Below are 27,218 nucleotides of genomic sequence, written 5' to 3'. Positions count from 1 at the left end.
TACAGGGTAGAGCACTGTAAGAATAGGAGAATAAATGTAGACAATGTACTCATTAAATTGTGAGACCGTGAGATATTTAGGAATGTGAATTTTTCTCAACTTACTTGGATATTCTGTGGGTAAGTCATCAGTGCTGGTTCTCAGCCTGTCAATAACCCCCTGCTGGATTGAAGGCAGGCCAGGGAAGTTAGAAACCTGAAGGACATCAGATGAGGTGGTGGCAATTTGGCTTAGCTGTTTTCTGTCAGCACCAGCTGCTCCAACACCAATGCAGTTGACCCGGGAGCCCTTAAGCAGAGGTCCATAAAGAGCAACATCTTGGCGGGAACGTCCACCTGTGAGAACCACAAGATGCTGGGAGGCTGCAGGACGAGCACCAGCAGCGGGCTTTAACTCATTCTTTATGACGTATTCAATGGCATCAGCCAGATCTGATGATCGGCCACCCATCTGACGAAGTCTTTTAACAGCAGAAACAACAGCTGGCTTGTTGTTGTGAGAATTGAGTGAGAACTCTGTCTTTACTCTGTCTGCATACTGGACAACAGCAACACGCACTTGATCAGGCTGCACATCGAGTTGTTGGACAATGTTGAAGATGAAGTCACGGATATGTGCAATTCCAGCAGCACCTGTATTGTCTGAGCCATCAATAAGGAAGATGATGTCCTTTCTCCCAAGATTTAGGGTTGGGCCTGCACATTAAGCACAGAGGGAAAAGGAGACATACTTCATTTTCAAATATATTATTAAATGACTGAAAAAATATGTATGACTTTAACACCACTCCTTAAGAAAACTTAGGTCTGGAGGCATGCAGTAGTGGATGGGTGAACACTGCCCAAAACCCTTAACAACGTACTACTATGCCCTGAGCAAATTATAAAGACATGTTTAAGCAATGTTTTATGAGCATTTAAAACTTGAAGTTAACTTAACCATGAATATATGAGATAGTATTTCTTACCCAAGTCCTCTGGGGGAGGAACATAACTGCTGATGATGTCAGTGGTGGATATTGTTTTCACTGAATTAATGAGCTGTGACTCCACTCTTGGAAGCTGCTGGAAACTGTCAACTGTGTATGCCAGTTCAGGCCTCAGGGAAATCTGTCTCAGTTCATCAGGGTCTGCATTCCTTGAACCAATTGCAAGAGGTGCAACCTGGTTTCTTTTAAGTTGCTCAGCTGCAGTGGATACATCATCAGAAGATTTGCCACCTGTAACTAGAATCAGGAACTGAGGCACACCATCCTCGATGCGGCTACCCGCTGATCTCTGGTAGATATTTCTGTGGACATACTCAAGAGCACGACCTGTGTTAAGACGGTTTCCACCTTTGGTTCGCAGTTTCGTCACAGCCTGTCGTACCTCATCTTTGGTAGAGAATTCATTCAGAAGAAATTCTGGCTTCGGGTCATCACTGTACTGTACCACTGAAATTCTGACCTTATCCAATCCTACATCCAGCTTATCCACAACTCTTCCAATCATTTCACGGATGGAAGGGAACTCACTACGCACTGCTGTTGTGCCATCAATCAGAAACACGACATCCCTCTTTTCTCCTCCTGTGGGTACTGGTTGGATTACTGCTCCAAAACAATGCAAGCACAGTAACAAGGTAACATTACTTATTAGAGTGTTTCTAATATACATGGTGTAGCGTAGAGGATATACAGTATGACTGAGAAAGTCAATAATCATGTAAAAACATAAGGCAAATGTAAAATAACATACTATAGTAAAGTATTGGATTGGGGTATGTGAGAATGTTTAGGCAGTAAATCAATTTATTAAACCATAGGATAAAAATTACCTTCAATGGTTGGGAATACTGGACGCAAACTGTTGATGTCATCATCTGACAGCTCAGTGAGTGTGGTGATTAAGTTTTCTTGGACTGTGTAAAGGCCAGGCAGATCATCTACACTGAAGGCAAAGTTAGGCACATATGACACCACCTGAAGCTCTGTAGGGTTGACATCCCTGGTCCCAATGGAGAAGGGAAGAACTCTGGATTGTTTGAGGGAAGATGCTGCGAGATTGATGTCATCTGTGGAAGACCCACTTGAGACGACAATAACAAACTGTGGCACACTCTCTTGCTTCCTGCTACCATGGACAGGTGTCAGAACATCTTGATTGATAAACTCCAAGGCCTGACCCAGGTTACGTTGTCTTCCTCCTCGATGCCTCATTTCCCTGACCGCATTCAAAACACCTTCTTTGGTTTTATGTTTGTTCAGATACATGTCAACTTGGGCAATGTCACCATACTGGACCACGCCAATCCGGATCTTGTTTTCGCCCACATTGAGAGTATCAACAACCCTGCGGATAAACTCCTGGATGATGGGAAATTCCCGTCCAACACCATCAGATCCATCAACGAGGAAAACGACATCCTTCCGGGGTCCCTGTGTCTCACCTGAAAGACAGAAATAAATAAAAAAGATCATCAAGAATATACATTTGCTCAAAGAGAGAATGCAGCTGCTAGCAAAAGAAAGAATCAACTCATAAAGACTCTTGTTTGAATCTGCAAGATAAGCATTCCAATGTAGGCTTTATTTCCTGAGACTCAGATTCAAGAGTCCTCAGAATCAAGCACTGCGCTCTATTGCGAAACTTCTTCATCTTCAGTAGGCTGCAGATTTATCAAACATATGAATAACCAATTAAGAAATAATGAGCCTTATTGTCTGTGATCACCCATAACGCACAATATTAAAGGCAAAGTTTATGCAAAGTAAAATATGTCGAATGTCTACCTAAACTGTTGCTTTAAACTTTTAAGATTTTTGCATCACTTACTTCAAGTACATTTATAGAACACGTATTGAGTTATGCATTGGTTAAGAGGTCACAAAGTTGAGACAAATGTACTTTGTAGCATACACACATCTAATTCACCTCTGATCAATGCAATCAATTTTTTGTAGGACCAACAACTTTACGCTGACTGAATAGGAAATCAAATTAAAAAAGATTAAATAGATTGAGAACCCTGCTAATTCTGTTTATTCAGCCGTCATCTAAATAAGGTGAGAACGAGTGCTTGGAGTATAATACATTGCATTGAGAGCAAACAAGTCTGGTGGCCTTTTTAATTCAACATACCAAGTGTTTCTTGGGAGAACTGAATGACAGCAGCCTCCACCGAGGACTGAAGTTGCTGTTGGATACTGGGAAGGTCATTGAAATCAGACACAGAAAGAACAAAATTGGGACCGTGGGATATCTTTTCCAGTTCTCTGCTATCAGAGCTTCTGGTTCCAATTGCGAAGGTCAAGACACCCAGCTGTTTGAGATCAGAGGCTGGTGCATCAACACTGTCAAAAGACCTTCCGCCACTTAGCAATAACAGGATCTGTGGAACTCCTACTAGGCGCCGGCTTCCAGCAGAGGCTGTAAAGACATTATCCCTCAAGTACTGGAGAGCTGCTCCAGTGTTGAGGGGTCTTCCGCCTTTGTGTTTCAAACCTCTGACTGTGTCAAGGATTTCCCCTTTTGTCTTGTATGTGTTCAGATAGAAATTGACAGCTGGATCTCTGCTGTACTGCACCACTGACACACGGTCTTTGTTGTCGTCCACACTTAGTTTCTCTACTACTCTTTGGACAAAGTCTTGCATGGCTGAGAATCCACTTCTTGTACTATCAGATCCATCCAACAAGAACACAAAATCTCTTCCTGGTTGTTGTCTCTCCACTAGGGAACATAGAATTGTAGAGATGTTTAGGTTTGTTGTCAAGAGTCATATGATGAAAACAAAGCGACATTTTAACAGCAATTCTGATGGCGCACCTGTTTTTTTCAAAGCTGAATTTAGTGAATTACACTTGAATACAGTTCAAATTGCATCCTACAATGATTTTGGAATGTAAGTAAGTCACTTTCTTACCAGTTTCTGTTGGTGTTACCGGCATAGCTCTCACTAGCACTGTGCTCATCACAGAGGAGAGCTGTTCTTGGACACTGGGGAGGTCAGTAAACTCAGACACTGATAGAGCGTAACTAGGGTCATATGATATCTTCCTCAGCTCTCCACTGTCAGAGTTCCTTGTTCCAATACCAAGCACAATGATGCCCTGCTGTTTGAGAGCAGAGGCTGGGGTGTCTACATTGTCAAAAGACCTTCCACCATTTAGCAGGATCAACATTTGTGGAACACCTTGCAGGCGCCTACTCCCGGAGGAGTTTGTAAAGACATATTCTCTGACGTATTGGAGGGCAGCCCCGGTGTTGAGGGGTCTGCCTCCTTTGTGTCTCAACCCTCTAACTGAATCAACAATATCCTCTTTTGTGCTGTATGTTTTCAAGTAGAAATTGACCTCTGCATCTTTGCTGTACTGTACTACAGAGACACGGTCTCTGTCCTCTCCCACATTGAGTTTCTCCACCACCCTCTCAACAAAATCAAGCATGGCAGGGAAGCCATTCCTTGTGCTATCAGAGCCATCCAGAAGGAACACAATGTCCTTTTTGGCAGAGTCAACTGAGAAAAGACAGGTAGACAAAATATTAAAACCGTTGCAATAATATGTTCATGGAATAGTTCTCAAGATTTGGAGTATCTTTTTGAAAGCACCTAGCAATGACTACTTTAATTGTAAACAGTGAAAATAAAACCGGCACCCTCTCTATTTAAAAGTACAATGTAGGTCAAATAAGTCAGGTAGGCTTCAGGCCAACAAGAGGACATGCTTGTTAACATACCAAGTACAGTTGGGTTTTGTGGGGTGACGTCTATAACCACAGCCTCCACCGAGGACTGAAGTTGCTGTTGGATACTGGGAAGGTCATTGAAATCAGACACAGATAGAACAAAATTGGGACCGTGGGATATCTTTTCCAGTTCTCTGCTATCAGAGCTCCTGGTTCCAATCGCGAAGGTCAAGACACCCAGCTGTTTGAGATCAGAGGCTGGTGCATCAACACTGTCAAAAGACCTTCCGCCACTTAGCAATAACAGGATCTGTGGAACTCCTTCTAGGCGCCTGCTTCCAGCAGAGGCTGTAAAGACATTATCCCTCAAGTACTGGAGAGCTGCTCCAGTGTTGAGGGGTCTTCCGCCTTTGTGTTTCAAACCTCTGACTGTGTCAAGGATTTCCCCTTTTGTCTTGTATGTGTTCAGATAGAAATTGACAGCTGGATCTCTGCTGTACTGCACCACTGACACACGGTCTTTGTTGTCGTCCACACTTAGTTTCTCTACTACTCTTTGGACAAAGTCTTGCATGGCTGGGAATCCACTTCTTGTACTATCAGATCCATCCAACAAGAACACAAAATCTCTTCCTGTTTGTTGTCTCTCCACTAGGGAACATAGAATTTGAGAGATGTTTAGATTTGTTGTCAAGAGTCATAGGATGAAAACAAAGCGACATTTTAACAGCAATTCTGATGGCGCAACTGTTTTTTTCAAAGCTGAATTTAGTGAATTACACTTGAATACAGTTCAAATGGCATCCTACAATGATTTTGGAATGTAAGTAAGTCACTTTCTTACCAGTTTCTGTTGGTGTTACCGGCATAGCTCTCACTAGCACTGTGCTCATCACAGAGGAGAGCTGTTCTTGGACACTGGGGAGGTCAGTAAACTCAGACACTGATAGAGCGTAACTAGGGTCATATGATATCTTCTTCAGCTCTCCACTGTCAGAGTTCCTTGTTCCAATACCAACCACAATGATGCCCTGCTGTTTGAGAGCAGAGGCTGGGGTGTCTACATTGTCAAAAGACCTTCCACCATTTAGCAGGATCAACATTTGTGGAACACCCTGAAGGCGCCTACTCCCGGAGGAGTTTGTAAAGACATATTCTCTGACGTATTGGAGGGCAGCCCCGGTGTTGAGGGGTCTGCCTCCTTTGTGTCTCAACCCTCTAACTGAATCAACAATATCCTCTTTTGTGCTGTATGTTTTCAAGTAGAAATTGACCTCTGCATCTTTGCTGTACTGTACTACAGAGACACGGTCTCTGTCCTCTCCCACATTGAGTTTCTCCACCAACATCTCAACAAAATCACGCATGGCAGGGAAGCCATTCCTTGTGCTATCAGAGCCATCCAGAAGGAACACAATGTCCTTTTTGGCAGAGTCAACTGAGAAAAGACAGGTAGACAAAATATTAAAACCGTTGCAATAATATGTGCATGGAATAGTTCTCAAGATTTGGACTATCTTTTTGAAAGCACCAAGCAATGACTACTTTAATTGTAAACAGTGAAAATAAAACCGGCACCCTCTCTATTTAAAAGTACAATGTAGGTCAAATAAGTCAGGTAGCGCTTCAGGCCAACAAGAGGACATGCTTGTTAACATACCAAGTACAGTTGGGTTTTGTGGGGTGACGTCTATAACCACAGCCTCCACCGAGGACTGAAGTTGCTGTTGGATACTGGGAAGGTCATTGAAATCAGACACAGATAGAACAAAATTGGGACCGTGGGATATCTTTTCCAGTTCTCTGCTATCAGAGCTCCTGGTTCCAATCGCGAAGGTCAAGACACCCAGCTGTTTGAGATCAGAGGCTGGTGCATCAACACTGTCAAAAGACCTTCCGCCACTTAGCAATAACAGGATCTGTGGAACTCCTTCTAGGCGCCTGCTTCCAGCAGAGGCTGTAAAGACATTATCCCTCAAGTACTGGAGAGCTGCTCCAGTGTTGAGGGGTCTTCCGCCTTTGTGTTTCAAACCTCTGACTGTGTCAAGGATTTCCCCTTTTGTCTTGTATGTGTTCAGATAGAAATTGACAGCTGGATCTCTGCTGTACTGCACCACTGACACACGGTCTTTGTTGTCGTCCACACCGAGTTTCTCAACTACTCTTTGGACAAAGTCTTGCATGGCTGGGAATCCACTTCTTGTACTATCAGATCCATCCAACAAGAACACAAAATCTCTTCCTGGTTGTTGTCTCTCCACTAGGGAACATAGGATTTGAGAGATGTTTAGGTTTGTTGTCAAGAGTCATATGATGAAAACAAAGCGACATTTTAACAGCAATTCTGATGGCGCAACTGTTTTTTTCAAAGCTGAATTTAGTGAATTACACTTGAATACAGTTCAAATTGCATCCTACAATGATTTTGGAATGTAAGTAAGTAACTTTCTTACCAGTTTCTGTTGGTGTTACCGGCATAGCTCTCACTAGCACTGTGCTCATCACAGAGGAGAGCTGTTCTTGGACACTGGGGAGGTCAGTAAACTCAGACACTGATAGAGCGTAACTAGGGTCATATGATATCTTCCTCAGCTCTCCACTGTCAGAGTTCCTTGTTCCAATACCAAGCACAATGATGCCCTGCTGTTTGAGAGCAGAGGCTGGGGTGTCTACATTGTCAAAAGACCTTCCACCATTTAGCAGGATCAACATTTGTGGAACACCTTGCAGGCGCCTACTCCCGGAGGAGTTTGTAAAGACATATTCTCTGACGTATTGGAGGGCAGCCCCGGTGTTGAGGGGTCTGCCTCCTTTGTGTCTCAACCCTCTAACTGAATCAACAATATCCTCTTTTGTGCTGTATGTTTTCAAGTAGAAATTGACTTCTGCATCTTTGCTGTACTGTACTACAGAGACACGGTCTCTGTCCTCTCCCACATTGAGTTTCTCCACCACCCTCTCAACAAAATCACGCATGGCAGGGAAGCCATTCCTTGTGCTATCAGAGCCATCCAGAAGGAACACAATGTCCTTTTTGGCAGAGTCAACTGAGAAAAGACAGGTAGACAAAATATTAAAACCGTTGCAATAATATGTGCATGGAATAGTTCTCAAGATTTGCACTATCTTTTTGAAAGCACCTAGCAATGACTACTTTAATTGTAAACGGTGAAAATAAAACCGGCACCCTCTCTATTTAAAAGTACAATGTAGGTCAAATAAGTCAGGTAGGCTTCAGGCCAACAAGAGGACATGCTTGTTAACATACCAAGTACAGTTGGGTTTTGTGGTGTGACGTCTATAACCACAGCCTCCACCGAGGACTGAAGTTGCTGTTGGATACTGGGAAGGTCATTGAAATCAGACACAGATAGAACAAAATTGGGACCGTGGGATATCTTTTCCAGTTCTCTGCTATCAGAGCTCCTGGTTCCAATCGCGAAGGTCAAGACACCCAGCTGTTTGAGATCAGAGGCTGGTGCATCAACACTGTCAAAAGACCTTCCGCCACTTAGCAATAACAGGATCTGTGGAACTCCTTCTAGGCGCCTGCTTCCAGCAGAGGCTGTAAAGACATTATCCCTCAAGTACTGGAGAGCTGCTCCAGTGTTGAGGGGTCTTCCGCCTTTGTGTTTCAAACCTCTGACTGTGTCAAGGATTTCCCCTTTTGTCTTGTATGTGTTCAGATAGAAATTGACAGCTGGATCTCTGCTGTACTGCACCACTGACACACGGTCTTTGTTGTCGTCCACACTTAGTTTCTCTACTACTCTTTGGACAAAGTCTTGCATGGCTGGGAATCCACTTATTGTACTATCAGATCCATCCAACAAGAACACAAAATCTCTTCCTGTTTGTTGTCTCTCCACTAGGGAACATAGAATTTGAGAGATGTTTAGATTTGTTGTCAAGAGTCATAGGATGAAAACAAAGCGACATTTTAACAGCAATTCTGATGGCGCAACTGTTTTTTTCAAAGCTGAATTTAGTGAATTACACTTGAATACAGTTCAAATGGCATCCTACAATGATTTTGGAATGTAAGTAAGTCACTTTCTTACCAGTTTCTGTTGGTGTTACCGGCATAGCTCTCACTAGCACTGTGCTCATCACAGAGGAGAGCTGTTCTTGGACACTGGGGAGGTCAGTAAACTCAGACACTGATAGAGCGTAACTAGGGTCATATGATATCTTCTTCAGCTCTCCACTGTCAGAGTTCCTTGTTCCAATACCAACCACAATGATGCCCTGCTGTTTGAGAGCAGAGGCTGGGGTGTCTACATTGTCAAAAGACCTTCCACCATTTAGCAGGATCAACATTTGTGGAACACCCTGAAGGCGCCTACTCCCGGAGGAGTTTGTAAAGACATATTCTCTGACGTATTGGAGGGCAGCCCCGGTGTTGAGGGGTCTGCCTCCTTTGTGTCTCAACCCTCTAACTGAATCAACAATATCCTCTTTTGTGCTGTATGTTTTCAAGTAGAAATTGACCTCTGCATCTTTGCTGTACTGTACTACAGAGACACGGTCTCTGTCCTCTCCCACATTGAGTTTCTCCACCAACATCTCAACAAAATCACGCATGGCAGGGAAGCCATTCCTTGTGCTATCAGAGCCATCCAGAAGGAACACAATGTCCTTTTTGGCAGAGTCAACTGAGAAAAGACAGGTAGACAAAATATTAAAACCGTTGCAATAATATGTGCATGGAATAGTTCTCAAGATTTGGACTATCTTTTTGAAAGCACCTAGCAATGACTACTTTAATTGTAAACAGTGAAAATAAAACCGGCACCCTCTCTATTTAAAAGTACAATGTAGGTCAAATAAGTCAGGTAGCGCTTCAGGCCAACAAGAGGACATGCTTGTTAACATACCAAGTACAGTTGGGTTTTGTGGGGTGACGTCTATAACCACAGCCTCCACCGAGGACTGAAGTTGCTGTTGGATACTGGGAAGGTCATTGAAATCAGACACAGATAGAACAAAATTGGGACCGTGGGATATCTTTTCCAGTTCTCTGCTATCAGAGCTCCTGGTTCCAATCGCGAAGGTCAAGACACCCAGCTGTTTGAGATCAGAGGCTGGTGCATCAACACTGTCAAAAGACCTTCCGCCACTTAGCAATAACAGGATCTGTGGAACTCCTTCTAGGCGCCTGCTTCCAGCAGAGGCTGTAAAGACATTATCCCTCAAGTACTGGAGAGCTGCTCCAGTGTTGAGGGGTCTTCCGCCTTTGTGTTTCAAACCTCTGACTGTGTCAAGGATTTCCCCTTTTGTCTTGTATGTGTTCAGATAGAAATTGACAGCTGGATCTCTGCTGTACTGCACCACTGACACACGGTCTTTGTTGTCGTCCACACCGAGTTTCTCAACTACTCTTTGGACAAAGTCTTGCATGGCTGGGAATCCACTTCTTGTACTATCAGATCCATCCAACAAGAACACAAAATCTCTTCCTGGTTGTTGTCTCTCCACTAGGGAACATAGGATTTGAGAGATGTTTAGGTTTGTTGTCAAGAGTCATATGATGAAAACAAAGCGACATTTTAACAGCAATTCTGATGGCGCACCTGTTTTTTTCAAAGCTGAATTTAGTGAATTACACTTGAATACAGTTCAAATTGCATCCTACAATGATTTTGGAATGTAAGTAAGTAACTTTCTTACCAGTTTCTGTTGGTGTTACCGGCATAGCTCTCACTAGCACTGTGCTCATCACAGAGGAGAGCTGTTCTTGGACACTGGGGAGGTCAGTAAACTCAGACACTGATAGAGCGTAACTAGGGTCATATGATATCTTCCTCAGCTCTCCACTGTCAGAGTTCCTTGTTCCAATACCAAGCACAATGATGCCCTGCTGTTTGAGAGCAGAGGCTGGGGTGTCTACATTGTCAAAAGACCTTCCACCATTTAGCAGGATCAACATTTGTGGAACACCTTGCAGGCGCCTACTCCCGGAGGAGTTTGTAAAGACATATTCTCTGACGTATTGGAGGGCAGCCCCGGTGTTGAGGGGTCTGCCTCCTTTGTGTCTCAACCCTCTAACTGAATCAACAATATCCTCTTTTGTGCTGTATGTTTTCAAGTAGAAATTGACCTCTGCATCTTTGCTGTACTGTACTACAGAGACACGGTCTCTGTCCTCTCCCACATTGAGTTTCTCCACCACCCTCTCAACAAAATCAAGCATGGCAGGGAAGCCATTCCTTGTGCTATCAGAGCCATCCAGAAGGAACACAATGTCCTTTTTGGCAGAGTCAACTGAGAAAAGACAGGTAGACAAAATATTAAAACCGTTGCAATAATATGTTCATGGAATAGTTCTCAAGATTTGGAGTATCTTTTTGAAAGCACCTAGCAATGACTACTTTAATTGTAAACAGTGAAAATAAAACCGGCACCCTCTCTATTTAAAAGTACAATGTAGGTCAAATAAGTCAGGTAGGCTTCAGGCCAACAAGAGGACATGCTTGTTAACATACCAAGTACAGTTGGGTTTTGTGGGGTGACGTCTATAACCACAGCCTCCACCGAGGACTGAAGTTGCTGTTGGATACTGGGAAGGTCATTGAAATCAGACACAGATAGAACAAAATTGGGACCGTGGGATATCTTTTCCAGTTCTCTGCTATCAGAGCTCCTGGTTCCAATCGCGAAGGTCAAGACACCCAGCTGTTTGAGATCAGAGGCTGGTGCATCAACACTGTCAAAAGACCTTCCGCCACTTAGCAATAACAGGATCTGTGGAACTCCTTCTAGGCGCCTGCTTCCAGCAGAGGCTGTAAAGACATTATCCCTCAAGTACTGGAGAGCTGCTCCAGTGTTGAGGGGTCTTCCGCCTTTGTGTTTCAAACCTCTGACTGTGTCAAGGATTTCCCCTTTTGTCTTGTATGTGTTCAGATAGAAATTGACAGCTGGATCTCTGCTGTACTGCACCACTGACACACGGTCTTTGTTGTCGTCCACACTGAGTTTCTCTACTACTCTTTGGACAAAGTCTTGCATGGCTGGGAATCCACTTCTTGTACTATCAGATCCATCCAACAAGAACACAAAATCTCTTCCTGTTTGTTGTCTCTCCACTAGGGAACATAGAATTTGAGAGATGTTTAGATTTGTTGTCAAGAGTCATAGGATGAAAACAAAGCGACATTTTAACAGCAATTCTGATGGCGCAACTGTTTTTTTCAAAGCTGAATTTAGTGAATTACACTTGAATACAGTTCAAATGGCATCCTACAATGATTTTGGAATGTAAGTAAGTCACTTTCTTACCAGTTTCTGTTGGTGTTACCGGCATAGCTCTCACTAGCACTGTGCTCATCACAGAGGAGAGCTGTTCTTGGACACTGGGGAGGTCAGTAAACTCAGACACTGATAGAGCGTAACTAGGGTCATATGATATCTTCTTCAGCTCTCCACTGTCAGAGTTCCTTGTTCCAATACCAAGCACAATGATGCCCTGCTGTTTGAGAGCAGAGGCTGGGGTGTCTACATTGTCAAAAGACCTTCCACCATTTAGCAGGATCAACATTTGTGGAACACCTTGCAGGCGCCTACTCCCGGAGGAGTTTGTAAAGACATATTCTCTGACGTATTGGAGGGCAGCCCCGGTGTTGAGGGGTCTGCCTCCTTTGTGTCTCAACCCTCTAACTGAATCAACAATATCCTCTTTTGTGCTGTATGTTTTCAAGTAGAAATTGACCTCTGCATCTTTGCTGTACTGTACTACAGAGACACGGTCTCTGTCCTCTCCCACATTGAGTTTCTCCACCACCCTCTCAACAAAATCAAGCATGGCAGGGAAGCCATTCCTTGTGCTATCAGAGCCATCCAGAAGGAACACAATGTCCTTTTTGGCAGAGTCAACTGAGAAAAGACAGGTAGACAAAATATTAAAACCGTTGCAATAATATGTTCATGGAATAGTTCTCAAGATTTGGAGTATCTTTTTGAAAGCACCTAGCAATGACTACTTTAATTGTAAACAGTGAAAATAAAACCGGCACCCTCTCTATTTAAAAGTACAATGTAGGTCAAATAAGTCAGGTAGGCTTCAGGCCAACAAGAGGACATGCTTGTTAACATACCAAGTACAGTTGGGTTTTGTGGGGTGACGTCTATAACCACAGCCTCCACCGAGGACTGAAGTTGCTGTTGGATACTGGGAAGGTCATTGAAATCAGACACAGATAGAACAAAATTGGGACCGTGGGATATCTTTTCCAGTTCTCTGCTATCAGAGCTCCTGGTTCCAATCGCGAAGGTCAAGACACCCAGCTGTTTGAGATCAGAGGCTGGTGCATCAACACTGTCAAAAGACCTTCCGCCACTTAGCAATAACAGGATCTGTGGAACTCCTTCTAGGCGCCTGCTTCCAGCAGAGGCTGTAAAGACATTATCCCTCAAGTACTGGAGAGCTGCTCCAGTGTTGAGGGGTCTTCCGCCTTTGTGTTTCAAACCTCTGACTGTGTCAAGGATTTCCCCTTTTGTCTTGTATGTGTTCAGATAGAAATTGACAGCTGGATCTCTGCTGTACTGCACCACTGACACACGGTCTTTGTTGTCGTCCACACTTAGTTTCTCTACTACTCTTTGGACAAAGTCTTGCATGGCTGGGAATCCACTTCTTGTACTATCAGATCCATCCAACAAGAACACAAAATCTCTTCCTGTTTGTTGTCTCTCCACTAGGGAACATAGAATTTGAGAGATGTTTAGATTTGTTGTCAAGAGTCATAGGATGAAAACAAAGCGACATTTTAACAGCAATTCTGATGGCGCAACTGTTTTTTTCAAAGCTGAATTTAGTGAATTACACTTGAATACAGTTCAAATTGCATCCTACAATGATTTTGGAATGTAAGTAAGTCACTTTCTTACCAGTTTCTGTTGGTGTTACCGGCATAGCTCTCACTAGCACTGTGCTCATCACAGAGGAGAGCTGTTCTTGGACACTGGGGAGGTCAGTAAACTCAGACACTGATAGAGCGTAACTAGGGTCATATGATATCTTCTTCAGCTCTCCACTGTCAGAGTTCCTTGTTCCAATACCAACCACAATGATGCCCTGCTGTTTGAGAGCAGAGGCTGGGGTGTCTACATTGTCAAAAGACCTTCCACCATTTAGCAGGATCAACATTTGTGGAACACCCTGAAGGCGCCTACTCCCGGAGGAGTTTGTAAAGACATATTCTCTGACGTATTGGAGGGCAGCCCCGGTGTTGAGGGGTCTGCCTCCTTTGTGTCTCAACCCTCTAACTGAATCAACAATATCCTCTTTTGTGCTGTATGTTTTCAAGTAGAAATTGACCTCTGCATCTTTGCTGTACTGTACTACAGAGACACGGTCTCTGTCCTCTCCCACATTGAGTTTCTCCACCAACATCTCAACAAAATCACGCATGGCAGGGAAGCCATTCCTTGTGCTATCAGAGCCATCCAGAAGGAACACAATGTCCTTTTTGGCAGAGTCAACTGAGAAAAGACAGGTAGACAAAATATTAAAACCGTTGCAATAATATGTGCATGGAATAGTTCTCAAGATTTGGACTATCTTTTTGAAAGCACCTAGCAATGACTACTTTAATTGTAAACAGTGAAAATAAAACCGGCACCCTCTCTATTTAAAAGTACAATGTAGGTCAAATAAGTCAGGTAGCGCTTCAGGCCAACAAGAGGACATGCTTGTTAACATACCAAGTACAGTTGGGTTTTGTGGGGTGACGTCTATAACCACAGCCTCCACCGAGGACTGAAGTTGCTGTTGGATACTGGGAAGGTCATTGAAATCAGACACAGATAGAACAAAATTGGGACCGTGGGATATCTTTTCCAGTTCTCTGCTATCAGAGCTCCTGGTTCCAATCGCGAAGGTCAAGACACCCAGCTGTTTGAGATCAGAGGCTGGTGCATCAACACTGTCAAAAGACCTTCCGCCACTTAGCAATAACAGGATCTGTGGAACTCCTTCTAGGCGCCTGCTTCCAGCAGAGGCTGTAAAGACATTATCCCTCAAGTACTGGAGAGCTGCTCCAGTGTTGAGGGGTCTTCCGCCTTTGTGTTTCAAACCTCTGACTGTGTCAAGGATTTCCCCTTTTGTCTTGTATGTGTTCAGATAGAAATTGACAGCTGGATCTCTGCTGTACTGCACCACTGACACACGGTCTTTGTTGTCGTCCACACCGAGTTTCTCAACTACTCTTTGGACAAAGTCTTGCATGGCTGGGAATCCACTTCTTGTACTATCAGATCCATCCAACAAGAACACAAAATCTCTTCCTGGTTGTTGTCTCTCCACTAGGGAACATAGGATTTGAGAGATGTTTAGGTTTGTTGTCAAGAGTCATATGATGAAAACAAAGCGACATTTTAACAGCAATTCTGATGGCGCACCTGTTTTTTTCAAAGCTGAATTTAGTGAATTACACTTGAATACAGTTCAAATTGCATCCTACAATGATTTTGGAATGTAAGTAAGTAACTTTCTTACCAGTTTCTGTTGGTGTTACCGGCATAGCTCTCACTAGCACTGTGCTCATCACAGAGGAGAGCTGTTCTTGGACACTGGGGAGGTCAGTAAACTCAGACACTGATAGAGCGTAACTAGGGTCATATGATATCTTCCTCAGCTCTCCACTGTCAGAGTTCCTTGTTCCAATACCAAGCACAATGATGCCCTGCTGTTTGAGAGCAGAGGCTGGGGTGTCTACATTGTCAAAAGACCTTCCACCATTTAGCAGGATCAACATTTGTGGAACACCTTGCAGGCGCCTACTCCCGGAGGAGTTTGTAAAGACATATTCTCTGACGTATTGGAGGGCAGCCCCGGTGTTGAGGGGTCTGCCTCCTTTGTGTCTCAACCCTCTAACTGAATCAACAATATCCTCTTTTGTGCTGTATGTTTTCAAGTAGAAATTGACCTCTGCATCTTTGCTGTACTGTACTACAGAGACACGGTCTCTGTCCTCTCCCACATTGAGTTTCTCCACCACCCTCTCAACAAAATCAAGCATGGCAGGGAAGCCATTCCTTGTGCTATCAGAGCCATCCAGAAGGAACACAATGTCCTTTTTGGCAGAGTCAACTGAGAAAAGACAGGTAGACAAAATATTAAAACCGTTGCAATAATATGTTCATGGAATAGTTCTCAAGATTTGGAGTATCTTTTTGAAAGCACCTAGCAATGACTACTTTAATTGTAAACAGTGAAAATAAAACCGGCACCCTCTCTATTTAAAAGTACAATGTAGGTCAAATAAGTCAGGTAGGCTTCAGGCCAACAAGAGGACATGCTTGTTAACATACCAAGTACAGTTGGGTTTTGTGGGGTGACGTCTATAACCACAGCCTCCACCGAGGACTGAAGTTGCTGTTGGATACTGGGAAGGTCATTGAAATCAGACACAGATAGAACAAAATTGGGACCGTGGGATATCTTTTCCAGTTCTCTGCTATCAGAGCTCCTGGTTCCAATCGCGAAGGTCAAGACACCCAGCTGTTTGAGATCAGAGGCTGGTGCATCAACACTGTCAAAAGACCTTCCGCCACTTAGCAATAACAGGATCTGTGGAACTCCTTCTAGGCGCCTGCTTCCAGCAGAGGCTGTAAAGACATTATCCCTCAAGTACTGGAGAGCTGCTCCAGTGTTGAGGGGTCTTCCGCCTTTGTGTTTCAAACCTCTGACTGTGTCAAGGATTTCCCCTTTTGTCTTGTATGTGTTCAGATAGAAATTGACAGCTGGATCTCTGCTGTACTGCACCACTGACACACGGTCTTTGTTGTCGTCCACACTTAGTTTCTCTACTACTCTTTGGACAAAGTCTTGCATGGCTGGGAATCCACTTCTTGTACTATCAGATCCATCCAACAAGAACACAAAATCTCTTCCTGTTTGTTGTCTCTCCACTAGGGAACATAGAATTTGAGAGATGTTTAGATTTGTTGTCAAGAGTCATAGGATGAAAACAAAGCGACATTTTAACAGCAATTCTGATGGCGCAACTGTTTTTTTCAAAGCTGAATTTAGTGAATTACACTTGAATACAGTTCAAATTGCATCCTACAATGATTTTGGAATGTAAGTAAGTCACTTTCTTACCAGTTTCTGTTGGTGTTACCGGCATAGCTCTCACTAGCACTGTGCTCATCACAGAGGAGAGCTGTTCTTGGACACTGGGGAGGTCAGTAAACTCAGACACTGATAGAGCGTAACTAGGGTCATATGATATCTTCTTCAGCTCTCCACTGTCAGAGTTCCTTGTTCCAATACCAACCACAATGATGCCCTGCTGTTTGAGAGCAGAGGCTGGGGTGTCTACATTGTCAAAAGACCTTCCACCATTTAGCAGGATCAACATTTGTGGAACACCCTGAAGGCGCCTACTCCCGGAGGAGTTTGTAAAGACATATTCTCTGACGTATTGGAGGGCAGCCCCGGTGTTGAGGGGTCTGCCTCCTTTGTGTCTCAACCCTCTAACTGAATCAACAATATCCTCTTTTGTGCTGTATGTTTTCAAGTAGAAATTGACCTCTGCATCTTTGCTGTACTGTACTACAGAGACACGGTCTCTGTCCTCTCCCACATTGAGTTTCTCCACCAACATCTCAACAAAATCACGCATGGCAGGGAAGCCATTCCTTGTGCTATCAGAGCCATCCAGAAGGAACACAATGTCCTTTTTGGCAGAGTCAACTGAGAAAAGACAGGTAGACAAAATATTAAAACCGTTGCAATAATATGTGCATGGAATAGTTCTCAAGATTTGGACTATCTTTTTGAAAGCACCTAGCAATGACTACTTTAATTGTAAACAGTGAAAATAAAACCGGCACCCTCTCTATTTAAAAGTACAATGTAGGTCAAATAAGTCAGGTAGCGCTTCAGGCCAACAAGAGGACATGCTTGTTAACATACCAAGTACAGTTGGGTTTTGTGGGGTGACGTCTATAACCACAGCCTCCACCGAGGACTGAAGTTGCTGTTGGATACTGGGAAGGTCATTGAAATCAGACACAGATAGAACAAAATTGGGACCGTGGGATATCTTTTCCAGTTCTCTGCTATCAGAGCTCCTGGTTCCAATCGCGAAGGTCAAGACACCCAGCTGTTTGAGATCAGAGGCTGGTGCATCAACACTGTCAAAAGACCTTCCGCCACTTAGCAATAACAGGATCTGTGGAACTCCTTCTAGGCGCCTGCTTCCAGCAGAGGCTGTAAAGACATTATCCCTCAAGTACTGGAGAGCTGCTCCAGTGTTGAGGGGTCTTCCGCCTTTGTGTTTCAAACCTCTGACTGTGTCAAGGATTTCCCCTTTTGTCTTGTATGTGTTCAGATAGAAATTGACAGCTGGATCTCTGCTGTACTGCACCACTGACACACGGTCTTTGTTGTCGTCCACACCGAGTTTCTCAACTACTCTTTGGACAAAGTCTTGCATGGCTGGGAATCCACTTCTTGTACTATCAGATCCATCCAACAAGAACACAAAATCTCTTCCTGGTTGTTGTCTCTCCACTAGGGAACATAGGATTTGAGAGATGTTTAGATTTGTTGTCAAGAGTCATAGGATGAAAACAAAGCGACATTTTAACAGCAATTCTGATGGCGCAACTGTTTTTTTCAAAGCTGAATTTAGTGAATTACACTTGAATACAGTTCAAATTGCATCCTACAATGATTTTGGAATGGAAGTAAGTCACTTTCTTACCAGTTTCTGTTGGTGTTACCGGCATAGCTCTCACTAGCACTGTGCTCATCACAGAGGAGAGCTGTTCTTGGACACTGGGGAGGTCAGTAAACTCAGACACTGATAGAGCGTAACTAGGGTCATATGATATCTTCCTCAGCTCTCCACTGTCAGAGTTCTTTGTTCCAATACCAAGCACAATGATGCCCTGCTGTTTGAGAGCAGAGGCTGGTGTTTCTACATTGTCAAAAGACCTTCCACCATTTAGCAGGATCAACATTTGTGGAACACCCTGCAGGCGCCTACTCCCGGAGGAGTTTGTAAAGACATATTCTCTGACGTATTGGAGGGCAGCCCCGGTGTTGAGGGGTCTGCCTCCTTTGTGTCTCAACCCTCTAACTGAATCAACAATATCCTCTTTTGTGCTGTATGTTTTCAAGTAGAAATTGACTTCTGCATCTTTGCTGTACTGTACTACAGAGACACGGTCTCTGTCCTCTCCCACATTGAGTTTCTCCACCACCCTCTCAACAAAATCACGCATGGCAGGGAAGCCATTCCTTGTGCTATCAGAGCCATCCAGAAGGAACACAATGTCCTTTTTGGCAGAGTCAACTGAGAAAAGACAGGTAGACAAAATATTAAAACCGTTGCAATAATATGTGCATGGAATAGTTCTCAAGATTTGCACTATCTTTTTGAAAGCACCTAGCAATGACTACTTTAATTGTAAACGGTGAAAATAAAACCGGCACCCTCTCTATTTAAAAGTACAATGTAGGTCAAATAAGTCAGGTAGGCTTCAGGCCAACAAGAGGACATGCTTGTTAACATACCAAGTACAGTTGGGTTTTGTGGTGTGACGTCTATAACCACAGCCTCCACCGAGGACTGAAGTTGCTGTTGGATACTGGGAAGGTCATTGAAATCAGACACAGATAGAACAAAATTGGGAACGTGGGATATCTTTTCCAGTTCTCTGCTATCAGAGCTCCTGGTTCCAATCGCGAAGGTCAAGACACCCAGCTGTTTGAGATCAGAGGCTGGTGCATCAACACTGTCAAAAGACCTTCCGCCACTTAGCAATAACAGGATCTGTGGAACTCCTTCTAGGCGCCTGCTTCCAGCAGAGGCTGTAAAGACATTATCCCTCAAGTACTGGAGAGCTGCTCCAGTGTTGAGGGGTCTTCCGCCTTTGTGTTTCAAACCTCTGACTGTGTCAAGGATTTCCCCGTTTGTCTTGTATGTGTTCAGATAGAAATTGACAGCTGGATCTCTGCTGTACTGCACCACTGACACACGGTCTTTGTTGTCGTCCACACTGAGTTTCTCTACTACTCTTTGGACAAATTCCTGCATGGCTGAGAATCCACTTCTTGTACTATCAGATCCATCCAACAAGAACACAAAATCTCTTCCTGGTTGTTGTTTCTCCACTAGAAAAACATAGAATTGTAGAGATGTTTAGGTTTGTTGTCAAGTGTCATATGATGAAAACAAAGCGACATTTTAACAGCAATTCTGATGGCGCAACTGTTTTTTTCAAAGCTGAATTTAGTGAATTACACTTGAATACAGTTCAAATTGCATCCTACAATGATTTTGGAATGGAAGTAAGTCACTTTCTTACCAGTTTCTGTTGGTGTTACCGGCATAGCTCTCACTAGCACTGTGCTCATCACAGAGGAGAGCTGTTCTTGGACACTGGGGAGGTCAGTAAACTCAGACACTGATAGAGCGTAACTAGGGTCATATGATATCTTCTTCAGCTCTCCACTGTCAGAGTTCCTTGTTCCAATACCAAGCACAATGATGCCCTGCTGCTTGAGAGCAGAGGCTGGTGTTTCTACATTGTCAAAAGACCTTCCACCATTTAGCAGGATCAACATTTGTGGAACACCCTGCAGGCGCCTACTCCCGGAGGAGTTTGTAAAGACATATTCTCTGACGTATTGGAGGGCAGCCCCGGTGTTGAGGGGTCTGCCTCCTTTGTGTCTCAACCCTCTAACTGAATCAACAATATCCTCTTTTGTGCTGTATGTTTTCAAGTAGAAATTGACCTCTGCATCTTTGCTGTACTGTACTACAGAGACACGGTCTCTGTCCTCTCCCACATTGAGTTTCTCCACCACCCTCTCAACAAAATCACGCATGGCAGGGAAGCCATTCCTTGTGCTATCAGAGCCATCCAGAAGGAACACAATGTCCTTTTTGGCAGAGTCAACTGAGAAAAGACAGGTAGACAAAATATTAAAACCGTTGCAATAATATGTGCATGGAATAGTTCTCAAGATTTGCACTATCTTTTTGAAAGCACCTAGCAATGACTACTTTAATGTAAACAGTGAAAATAAAACCGGCACCCTCTCTATTTAAAAGTACAATGTAGGTCAAATAAGTCAGGTAGGCTTCAGGCCAACAAGAGGACATGCTTGTTAACATACCAAGTACAGTTGGGTTTTGTGGTGTGACGTCTATAACCACAGCCTCCACCGAGGACTGAAGTTGCTGTTGGATACTGGGAAGGTCATTGAAATCAGACACAGATAGAACAAAATTGGGAACGTGGGATATCTTTTCCAGTTCTCTGCTATCAGAGCTCCTGGTTCCAATCGCGAAGGTCAAGACACCCAGCTGTTTGAGATCAGAGGCTGGTGCATCAACACTGTCAAAAGACCTTCCGCCACTTAGCAATAACAGGATCTGTGGAACTCCTTCTAGGCGCCTGCTTCCAGCAGAGGCTGTAAAGACATTATCCCTCAAGTACTGGAGAGCTGCTCCAGTGTTGAGGGGTCTTCCGCCTTTGTGTTTCAAACCTCTGACTGTGTCAAGGATTTCCCCTTTTGTCTTGTATGTGTTCAGATAGAAATTGACAGCTGGATCTCTGCTGTACTGCACCACTGACACACGGTCTTTGTTGTCGTCCACACTGAGTTTCTCTACTACTCTTTGGACAAAGTCTTGCATGGCTGGGAATCCACTTCTTGTACTATCAGATCCATCCAACAAGAACACAAAATCTCTTCCTGGTTGTTGTCTCTCCACTAGGGAACATAGGATTTGAGAGATGTTTAGATTTGTTGTCAAGAGTCATAGGATGAAAACAAAGCAACATTTTAACAGTAATTCTGATGGCGCACCTGTTTTTTTCAAAGCTGAATTTAGTGAATTACACTTGAATACAGTTCAAATTGCATCCTACAATGATTTTGGAATGGAAGTAAGTCACTTTCTTACCAGTTTCTGTTGGTGTTACCGGCATAGCTCTCACTAGCACTGTGCTCATCACAGAGGAGAGCTGTTCTTGGACACTGGGGAGGTCAGTAAACTCAGACACTGATAGAGCGTAACTAGGGTCATATGATATCTTCCTCAGCTCTCCACTGTCAGAGTTCTTTGTTCCAATACCAAGCACAATGATGCCCTGCTGTTTGAGAGCAGAGGCTGGTGTTTCTACATTGTCAAAAGACCTTCCACCATTTAGCAGGATCAACATTTGTGGAACACCCTGCAGGCGCCTACTCCCGGAGGAGTTTGTAAAGACATATTCTCTGACGTATTGGAGGGCAGCCCCGGTGTTGAGGGGTCTGCCTCCTTTGTGTCTCAACCCTCTAACTGAATCAACAATATCCTCTTTTGTGCTGTATGTTTTCAAGTAGAAATTGACTTCTGCATCTTTGCTGTACTGTACTACAGAGACACGGTCTCTGTCCTCTCCCACATTGAGTTTCTCCACCACCCTCTCAACAAAATCACGCATGGCAGGGAAGCCATTCCTTGTGCTATCAGAGCCATCCAGAAGGAACACAATGTCCTTTTTGGCAGAGTCAACTGAGAAAAGACAGGTAGACAAAATATTAAAACCGTTGCAATAATATGTGCATGGAATAGTTCTCAAGATTTGCACTATCTTTTTGAAAGCACCTAGCAATGACTACTTTAATTGTAAACGGTGAAAATAAAACCGGCACCCTCTCTATTTAAAAGTACAATGTAGGTCAAATAAGTCAGGTAGGCTTCAGGCCAACAAGAGGACATGCTTGTTAACATACCAAGTACAGTTGGGTTTTGTGGTGTGACGTCTATAACCACAGCCTCCACCGAGGACTGAAGTTGCTGTTGGATACTGGGAAGGTCATTGAAATCAGACACAGATAGAACAAAATTGGGACCGTGGGATATCTTTTCCAGTTCTCTGCTATCAGAGCTCCTGGTTCCAATCGCGAAGGTCAAGACACCCAGCTGTTTGAGATCAGAGGCTGGTGCATCAACACTGTCAAAAGACCTTCCGCCACTTAGCAATAACAGGATCTGTGGAACTCCTTCTAGGCGCCTGCTTCCAGCAGAGGCTGTAAAGACATTATCCCTCAAGTACTGGAGAGCTGCTCCAGTGTTGAGGGGTCTTCCGCCTTTGTGTTTCAAACCTCTGACTGTGTCAAGGATTTCCCCGTTTGTCTTGTATGTGTTCAGATAGAAATTGACAGCTGGATCTCTGCTGTACTGCACCACTGACACACGGTCTTTGTTGTCGTCCACACTGAGTTTCTCTACTACTCTTTGGACAAATTCCTGCATGGCTGAGAATCCACTTCTTGTACTATCAGATCCATCCAACAAGAACACAAAATCTCTTCCTGGTTGTTGTTTCTCCACTAGAAAAACATAGAATTGTAGAGATGTTTAGGTTTGTTGTCAAGTGTCATATGATGAAAACAAAGCGACATTTTAACAGCAATTCTGATGGCGCAACTGTTTTTTTCAAAGCTGAATTTAGTGAATTACACTTGAATACAGTTCAAATTGCATCCTACAATGATTTTGGAATGTAAGTAAGTCACTTTCTTACCAGTTTCTGTTGGTGTTACCGGCATAGCTCTCACTAGCACTGTGCTCATCACAGAGGAGAGCTGTTCTTGGACACTGGGGAGGTCAGTAAACTCAGACACTGATAGAGCGTAACTAGGGTCATATGATATCTTCTTCAGCTCTCCACTGTCAGAGTTCCTTGTTCCAATACCAAGCACAATGATGCCCTGCTGCTTGAGAGCAGAGGCTGGTGTTTCTACATTGTCAAAAGACCTTCCACCATTTAGCAGGATCAACATTTGTGGAACACCCTGCAGGCGCCTACTCCCGGAGGAGTTTGTAAAGACATATTCTCTGACGTATTGGAGGGCAGCCCCGGTGTTGAGGGGTCTGCCTCCTTTGTGTCTCAACCCTCTAACTGAATCAACAATATCCTCTTTTGTGCTGTATGTTTTCAAGTAGAAATTGACCTCTGCATCTTTGCTGTACTGTACTACAGAGACACGGTCTCTGTCCTCTCCCACATTGAGTTTCTCCACCACCCTCTCAACAAAATCACGCATGGCAGGGAAGCCATTCCTTGTGCTATCAGAGCCATCCAGAAGGAACACAATGTCCTTTTTGGCAGAGTCAACTGAGAAAAGACAGGTAGACAAAATATTAAAACCGTTGCAATAATATGTGCATGGAATAGTTCTCAAGATTTGCACTATCTTTTTGAAAGCACCTAGCAATGACTACTTTAATTGTAAACAGTGAAAATAAAACCGGCACCCTCTCTATTTAAAAGTACAATGTAGGTCAAATAAGTCAGGTAGGCTTCAGGCCAACAAGAGGACATGCTTGTTAACATACCAAGTACAGTTGGGTTTTGTGGTGTGACGTCTATAACCACAGCCTCCACCGAGGACTGAAGTTGCTGTTGGATACTGGGAAGGTCATTGAAATCAGACACAGATAGAACAAAATTGGGACCGTGGGATATCTTTTCCAGTTCTCTGCTATCAGAGCTCCTGGTTCCAATCGCGAAGGTCAAGACACCCAGCTGTTTGAGATCAGAGGCTGGTGCATCAACACTGTCAAAAGACCTTCCGCCACTTAGCAATAACAGGATCTGTGGAACTCCTTCTAGGCGCCTGCTTCCAGCAGAGGCTGTAAAGACATTATCCCTCAAGTACTGGAGAGCTGCTCCAGTGTTGAGGGGTCTTCCGCCTTTGTGTTTCAAACCTCTGACTGTGTCAAGGATTTCCCCTTTTGTCTTGTATGTGTTCAGATAGAAATTGACAGCTGGATCTCTGCTGTACTGCACCACTGACACACGGTCTTTGTTGTCGTCCACACTGAGTTTCTCTACTACTCTTTGGACAAATTCTTGCATGGCTGAGAATCCACTTCTTGTACTATCAGATCCATCCAACAAGAACACAAAATCTCTTCCTGGTTGTTGTTTCTCCACTAGAAAAACATAGAATTGTAGAGATGTTTAGGTTTGTTGTCAAGAGTCATATGATGAAAACAAAGCGACATTTTAACAGCAATTCTGATGGCGCAACTGTTTTTTTCAAAGCTGAATTTAGTGAATTACACTTGAATACAGTTCAAATTGCATCCTACAATGATTTTGGAATGTAAGTAAGTCACTTTCTTACCAGTTTCTGTTGGTGTTACCGGCATAGCTCTCACTAGCACTGTGCTCATCAAAGAGGAGAGCTGTTCTTGGACACTGGGGAGGTCAGTAAACTCAGACACTGATAGAGCGTAACTAGGGTCATATGATATCTTCCTCAGCTCTCCACTGTCAGAGTTCCTTGTTCCAATACCAACCACAATGATGCCCTGCTGTTTGAGAGCAGAGGCTGGGGTGTCTACATTGTCAAAAGACCTTCCACCATTTAGCAGGATCAACATTTGTGGAACACCCTGAAGGCGCCTACTCCCGGAGGAGTTTGTAAAGACATATTCTCTGACGTATTGGAGGGCAGCCCCGGTGTTGAGGGGTCTGCCTCCTTTGTGTCTCAACCCTCTAACTGAATCAACAATATCCTCTTTTGTGCTGTATGTTTTCAAGTAGAAATTGACCTCTGCATCTTTGCTGTACTGTACTACAGAGACACGGTCTCTGTCCTCTCCCACATTGAGTTTCTCCACCACCCTCTCAACAAAATCACGCATGGCAGGGAAGCCATTCCTTGTGCTATCAGAGCCATCCAGAAGGAACACAATGTCCTTTTTGGCAGAGTCAACTGAGAAAAGACAGGTAGACAAAATATTAAAACCGTTGCAATAATATGTGCATGGAATAGTTCTCAAGATTTGCACTATCTTTTTGAAAGCACCTAGCAATGACTACTTTAATTGTAAACAGTGAAAATAAAACCGGCACCCTCTCTATTTAAAAGTACAATGTAGGTCAAATAAGTCAGGTAGGCTTCAGGCCAACAAGAGGACATGCTTGTTAACATACCAAGTACAGTTGGGTTTTGTGGTGTGACGTCTATAACCACAGCCTCCACCGAGGACTGAAGTTGCTGTTGGATACTGGGAAGGTCATTGAAATCAGACACAGATAGAACAAAATTGGGACCGTGGGATATCTTTTCCAGTTCTCTGCTATCAGAGCTCCTGGTTCCAATCGCGAAGGTCAAGACACCCAGCTGTTTGAGATCAGAGGCTGGTGCATCAACACTGTCAAAAGACCTTCCGCCACTTAGCAATAACAGGATCTGTGGAACTCCTTCTAGGCGCCTGCTTCCAGCAGAGGCTGTAAAGACATTATCCCTCAAGTACTGGAGAGCTGCTCCAGTGTTGAGGGGTCTTCCGCCTTTGTGTTTCAAACCTCTGACTGTGTCAAGGATTTCCCCTTTTGTCTTGTATGTGTTCAGATAGAAATTGACAGCTGGATCTCTGCTGTACTGCACCACTGACACACGGTCTTTGTTGTCGTCCACACTGAGTTTCTCTACTACTCTTTGGACAAATTCTTGCATGGCTGAGAATCCACTTCTTGTACTATCAGATCCATCCAACAAGAACACAAAATCTCTTCCTGGTTGTTGTTTCTCCACTAGAAAAACATAGAATTGTAGAGATGTTTAGGTTTGTTGTCAAGAGTCATATGATGAAAACAAAGCGACATTTTAACAGCAATTCTGATGGCGCAACTGTTTTTTTCAAAGCTGAATTTAGTGAATTACACTTGAATACAGTTCAAATTGCATCCTACAATGATTTTGGAATGTAAGTAAGTCACTTTCTTACCAGTTTCTGTTGGTGTTACCGGCATAGCTCTCACTAGCACTGTGCTCATCAAAGAGGAGAGCTGTTCTTGGACACTGGGGAGGTCAGTAAACTCAGACACTGATAGAGCGTAACTAGGGTCATATGATATCTTCCTCAGCTCTCCACTGTCAGAGTTCCTTGTTCCAATACCAACCACAATGATGCCCTGCTGTTTGAGAGCAGAGGCTGGGGTGTCTACATTGTCAAAAGACCTTCCACCATTTAGCAGGATCAACATTTGTGGAACACCCTGAAGGCGCCTACTCCCGGAGGAGTTTGTAAAGACATATTCTCTGACGTATTGGAGGGCAGCCCCGGTGTTGAGGGGTCTGCCTCCTTTGTGTCTCAACCCTCTAACTGAATCAACAATATCCTCTTTTGTGCTGTATGTTTTCAAGTAGAAATTGACCTCTGCATCTTTGCTGTACTGTACTACAGAGACACGGTCTCTGTCCTCTCCCACATTGAGTTTCTCCACCACCCTCTCAACAAAATCACGCATGGCAGGGAAGCCATTCCTTGTGCTATCAGAGCCATCCAGAAGGAACACAATGTCCTTTTTGGCAGAGTCAACTGAGAAAAGACAGGTAGACAAAATATTAAAACCGTTGCAATAATATGTGCATGGAATAGTTCTCAAGATTTGCACTATCTTTTTGAAAGCACCTAGCAATGACTACTTTAATTGTAAACAGTGAAAATAAAACCGGCACCCTCTCTATTTAAAAGTACAATGTAGGTCAAATAAGTCAGGTAGGCTTCAGGCCAACAA

The 27,218-nt window shown here is 43.8% G+C and overlaps 3 protein-coding genes across 5 annotated transcripts in view; all 3 read right to left on the bottom strand.

The window, feature by feature from the left end:
• Positions 1–27,218, bottom strand: part of LOC307029901 (collagen alpha-3(VI) chain-like) — an 86,616-nt gene that overhangs the window by 17,131 nt on the left and 42,267 nt on the right. For all 3 annotated transcript variants that reach the window (XM_079665998.1, XM_079665999.1, XM_079666000.1), the window contains 3 exons: positions 1,819–2,430; positions 968–1,591; positions 105–695 (listed from right to left, as the gene is read on the bottom strand). In XM_079665998.1, the coding sequence (XP_079522124.1) occupies positions 105–695; positions 968–1,591; positions 1,819–2,430 (1,827 nt within the window). The remainder of the gene's footprint in view (positions 1–104; positions 696–967; positions 1,592–1,818; positions 2,431–27,218) is intronic.
• Positions 3,109–6,029, bottom strand: LOC307027913 (collagen alpha-3(VI) chain-like; the record flags this gene model as incomplete). Its single annotated transcript, XM_079662609.1, has 4 exons — positions 5,515–6,029; positions 4,722–5,321; positions 3,907–4,500; positions 3,109–3,713 (listed from the first exon to the last, which is right to left on the bottom strand). The coding sequence occupies exons 1-4, from the start codon at positions 6,017–6,019 to the stop codon at positions 3,109–3,111; spliced, it is 2,304 nt and encodes a 767-aa protein (XP_079518735.1). The 5' UTR covers positions 6,020–6,029.
• Positions 6,063–27,218, bottom strand: part of LOC307027912 (uncharacterized protein) — a gene marked incomplete at its 3' end in the record, with an annotated part of 31,690 nt that continues 10,534 nt past the window's right edge. Inside the window, exons 15-41 of the mRNA XM_079662608.1 lie at positions 26,426–27,019; positions 25,632–26,231; positions 24,817–25,410; positions 24,023–24,622; positions 23,208–23,801; positions 22,414–23,013; positions 21,599–22,192; positions 20,806–21,405; positions 19,992–20,585; positions 19,198–19,797; positions 18,383–18,976; positions 17,590–18,189; positions 16,774–17,367; positions 15,981–16,580; positions 15,166–15,759; positions 14,373–14,972; positions 13,557–14,150; positions 12,764–13,363; positions 11,949–12,542; positions 11,156–11,755; positions 10,341–10,934; positions 9,548–10,147; positions 8,732–9,325; positions 7,939–8,538; positions 7,124–7,717; positions 6,331–6,930; positions 6,063–6,091 (exon numbers count right to left, since the gene is read on the bottom strand). Coding sequence (XP_079518734.1) covers positions 6,063–6,091; positions 6,331–6,930; positions 7,124–7,717; positions 7,939–8,538; positions 8,732–9,325; positions 9,548–10,147; positions 10,341–10,934; positions 11,156–11,755; positions 11,949–12,542; positions 12,764–13,363; positions 13,557–14,150; positions 14,373–14,972; positions 15,166–15,759; positions 15,981–16,580; positions 16,774–17,367; positions 17,590–18,189; positions 18,383–18,976; positions 19,198–19,797; positions 19,992–20,585; positions 20,806–21,405; positions 21,599–22,192; positions 22,414–23,013; positions 23,208–23,801; positions 24,023–24,622; positions 24,817–25,410; positions 25,632–26,231; positions 26,426–27,019 — 15,551 coding nt within the window. The remainder of the gene's footprint in view (positions 6,092–6,330; positions 6,931–7,123; positions 7,718–7,938; positions 8,539–8,731; positions 9,326–9,547; positions 10,148–10,340; positions 10,935–11,155; positions 11,756–11,948; positions 12,543–12,763; positions 13,364–13,556; positions 14,151–14,372; positions 14,973–15,165; positions 15,760–15,980; positions 16,581–16,773; positions 17,368–17,589; positions 18,190–18,382; positions 18,977–19,197; positions 19,798–19,991; positions 20,586–20,805; positions 21,406–21,598; positions 22,193–22,413; positions 23,014–23,207; positions 23,802–24,022; positions 24,623–24,816; positions 25,411–25,631; positions 26,232–26,425; positions 27,020–27,218) is intronic.

This window comes from Notothenia rossii (assembly GCF_949606895.1).
Source record: "Notothenia rossii genome assembly, chromosome: 2".
Taxonomy (NCBI): Eukaryota; Metazoa; Chordata; class Actinopteri; order Perciformes; family Nototheniidae; genus Notothenia; species Notothenia rossii.
This window is presented reverse-complemented; position numbering and strand designations above follow the sequence as displayed.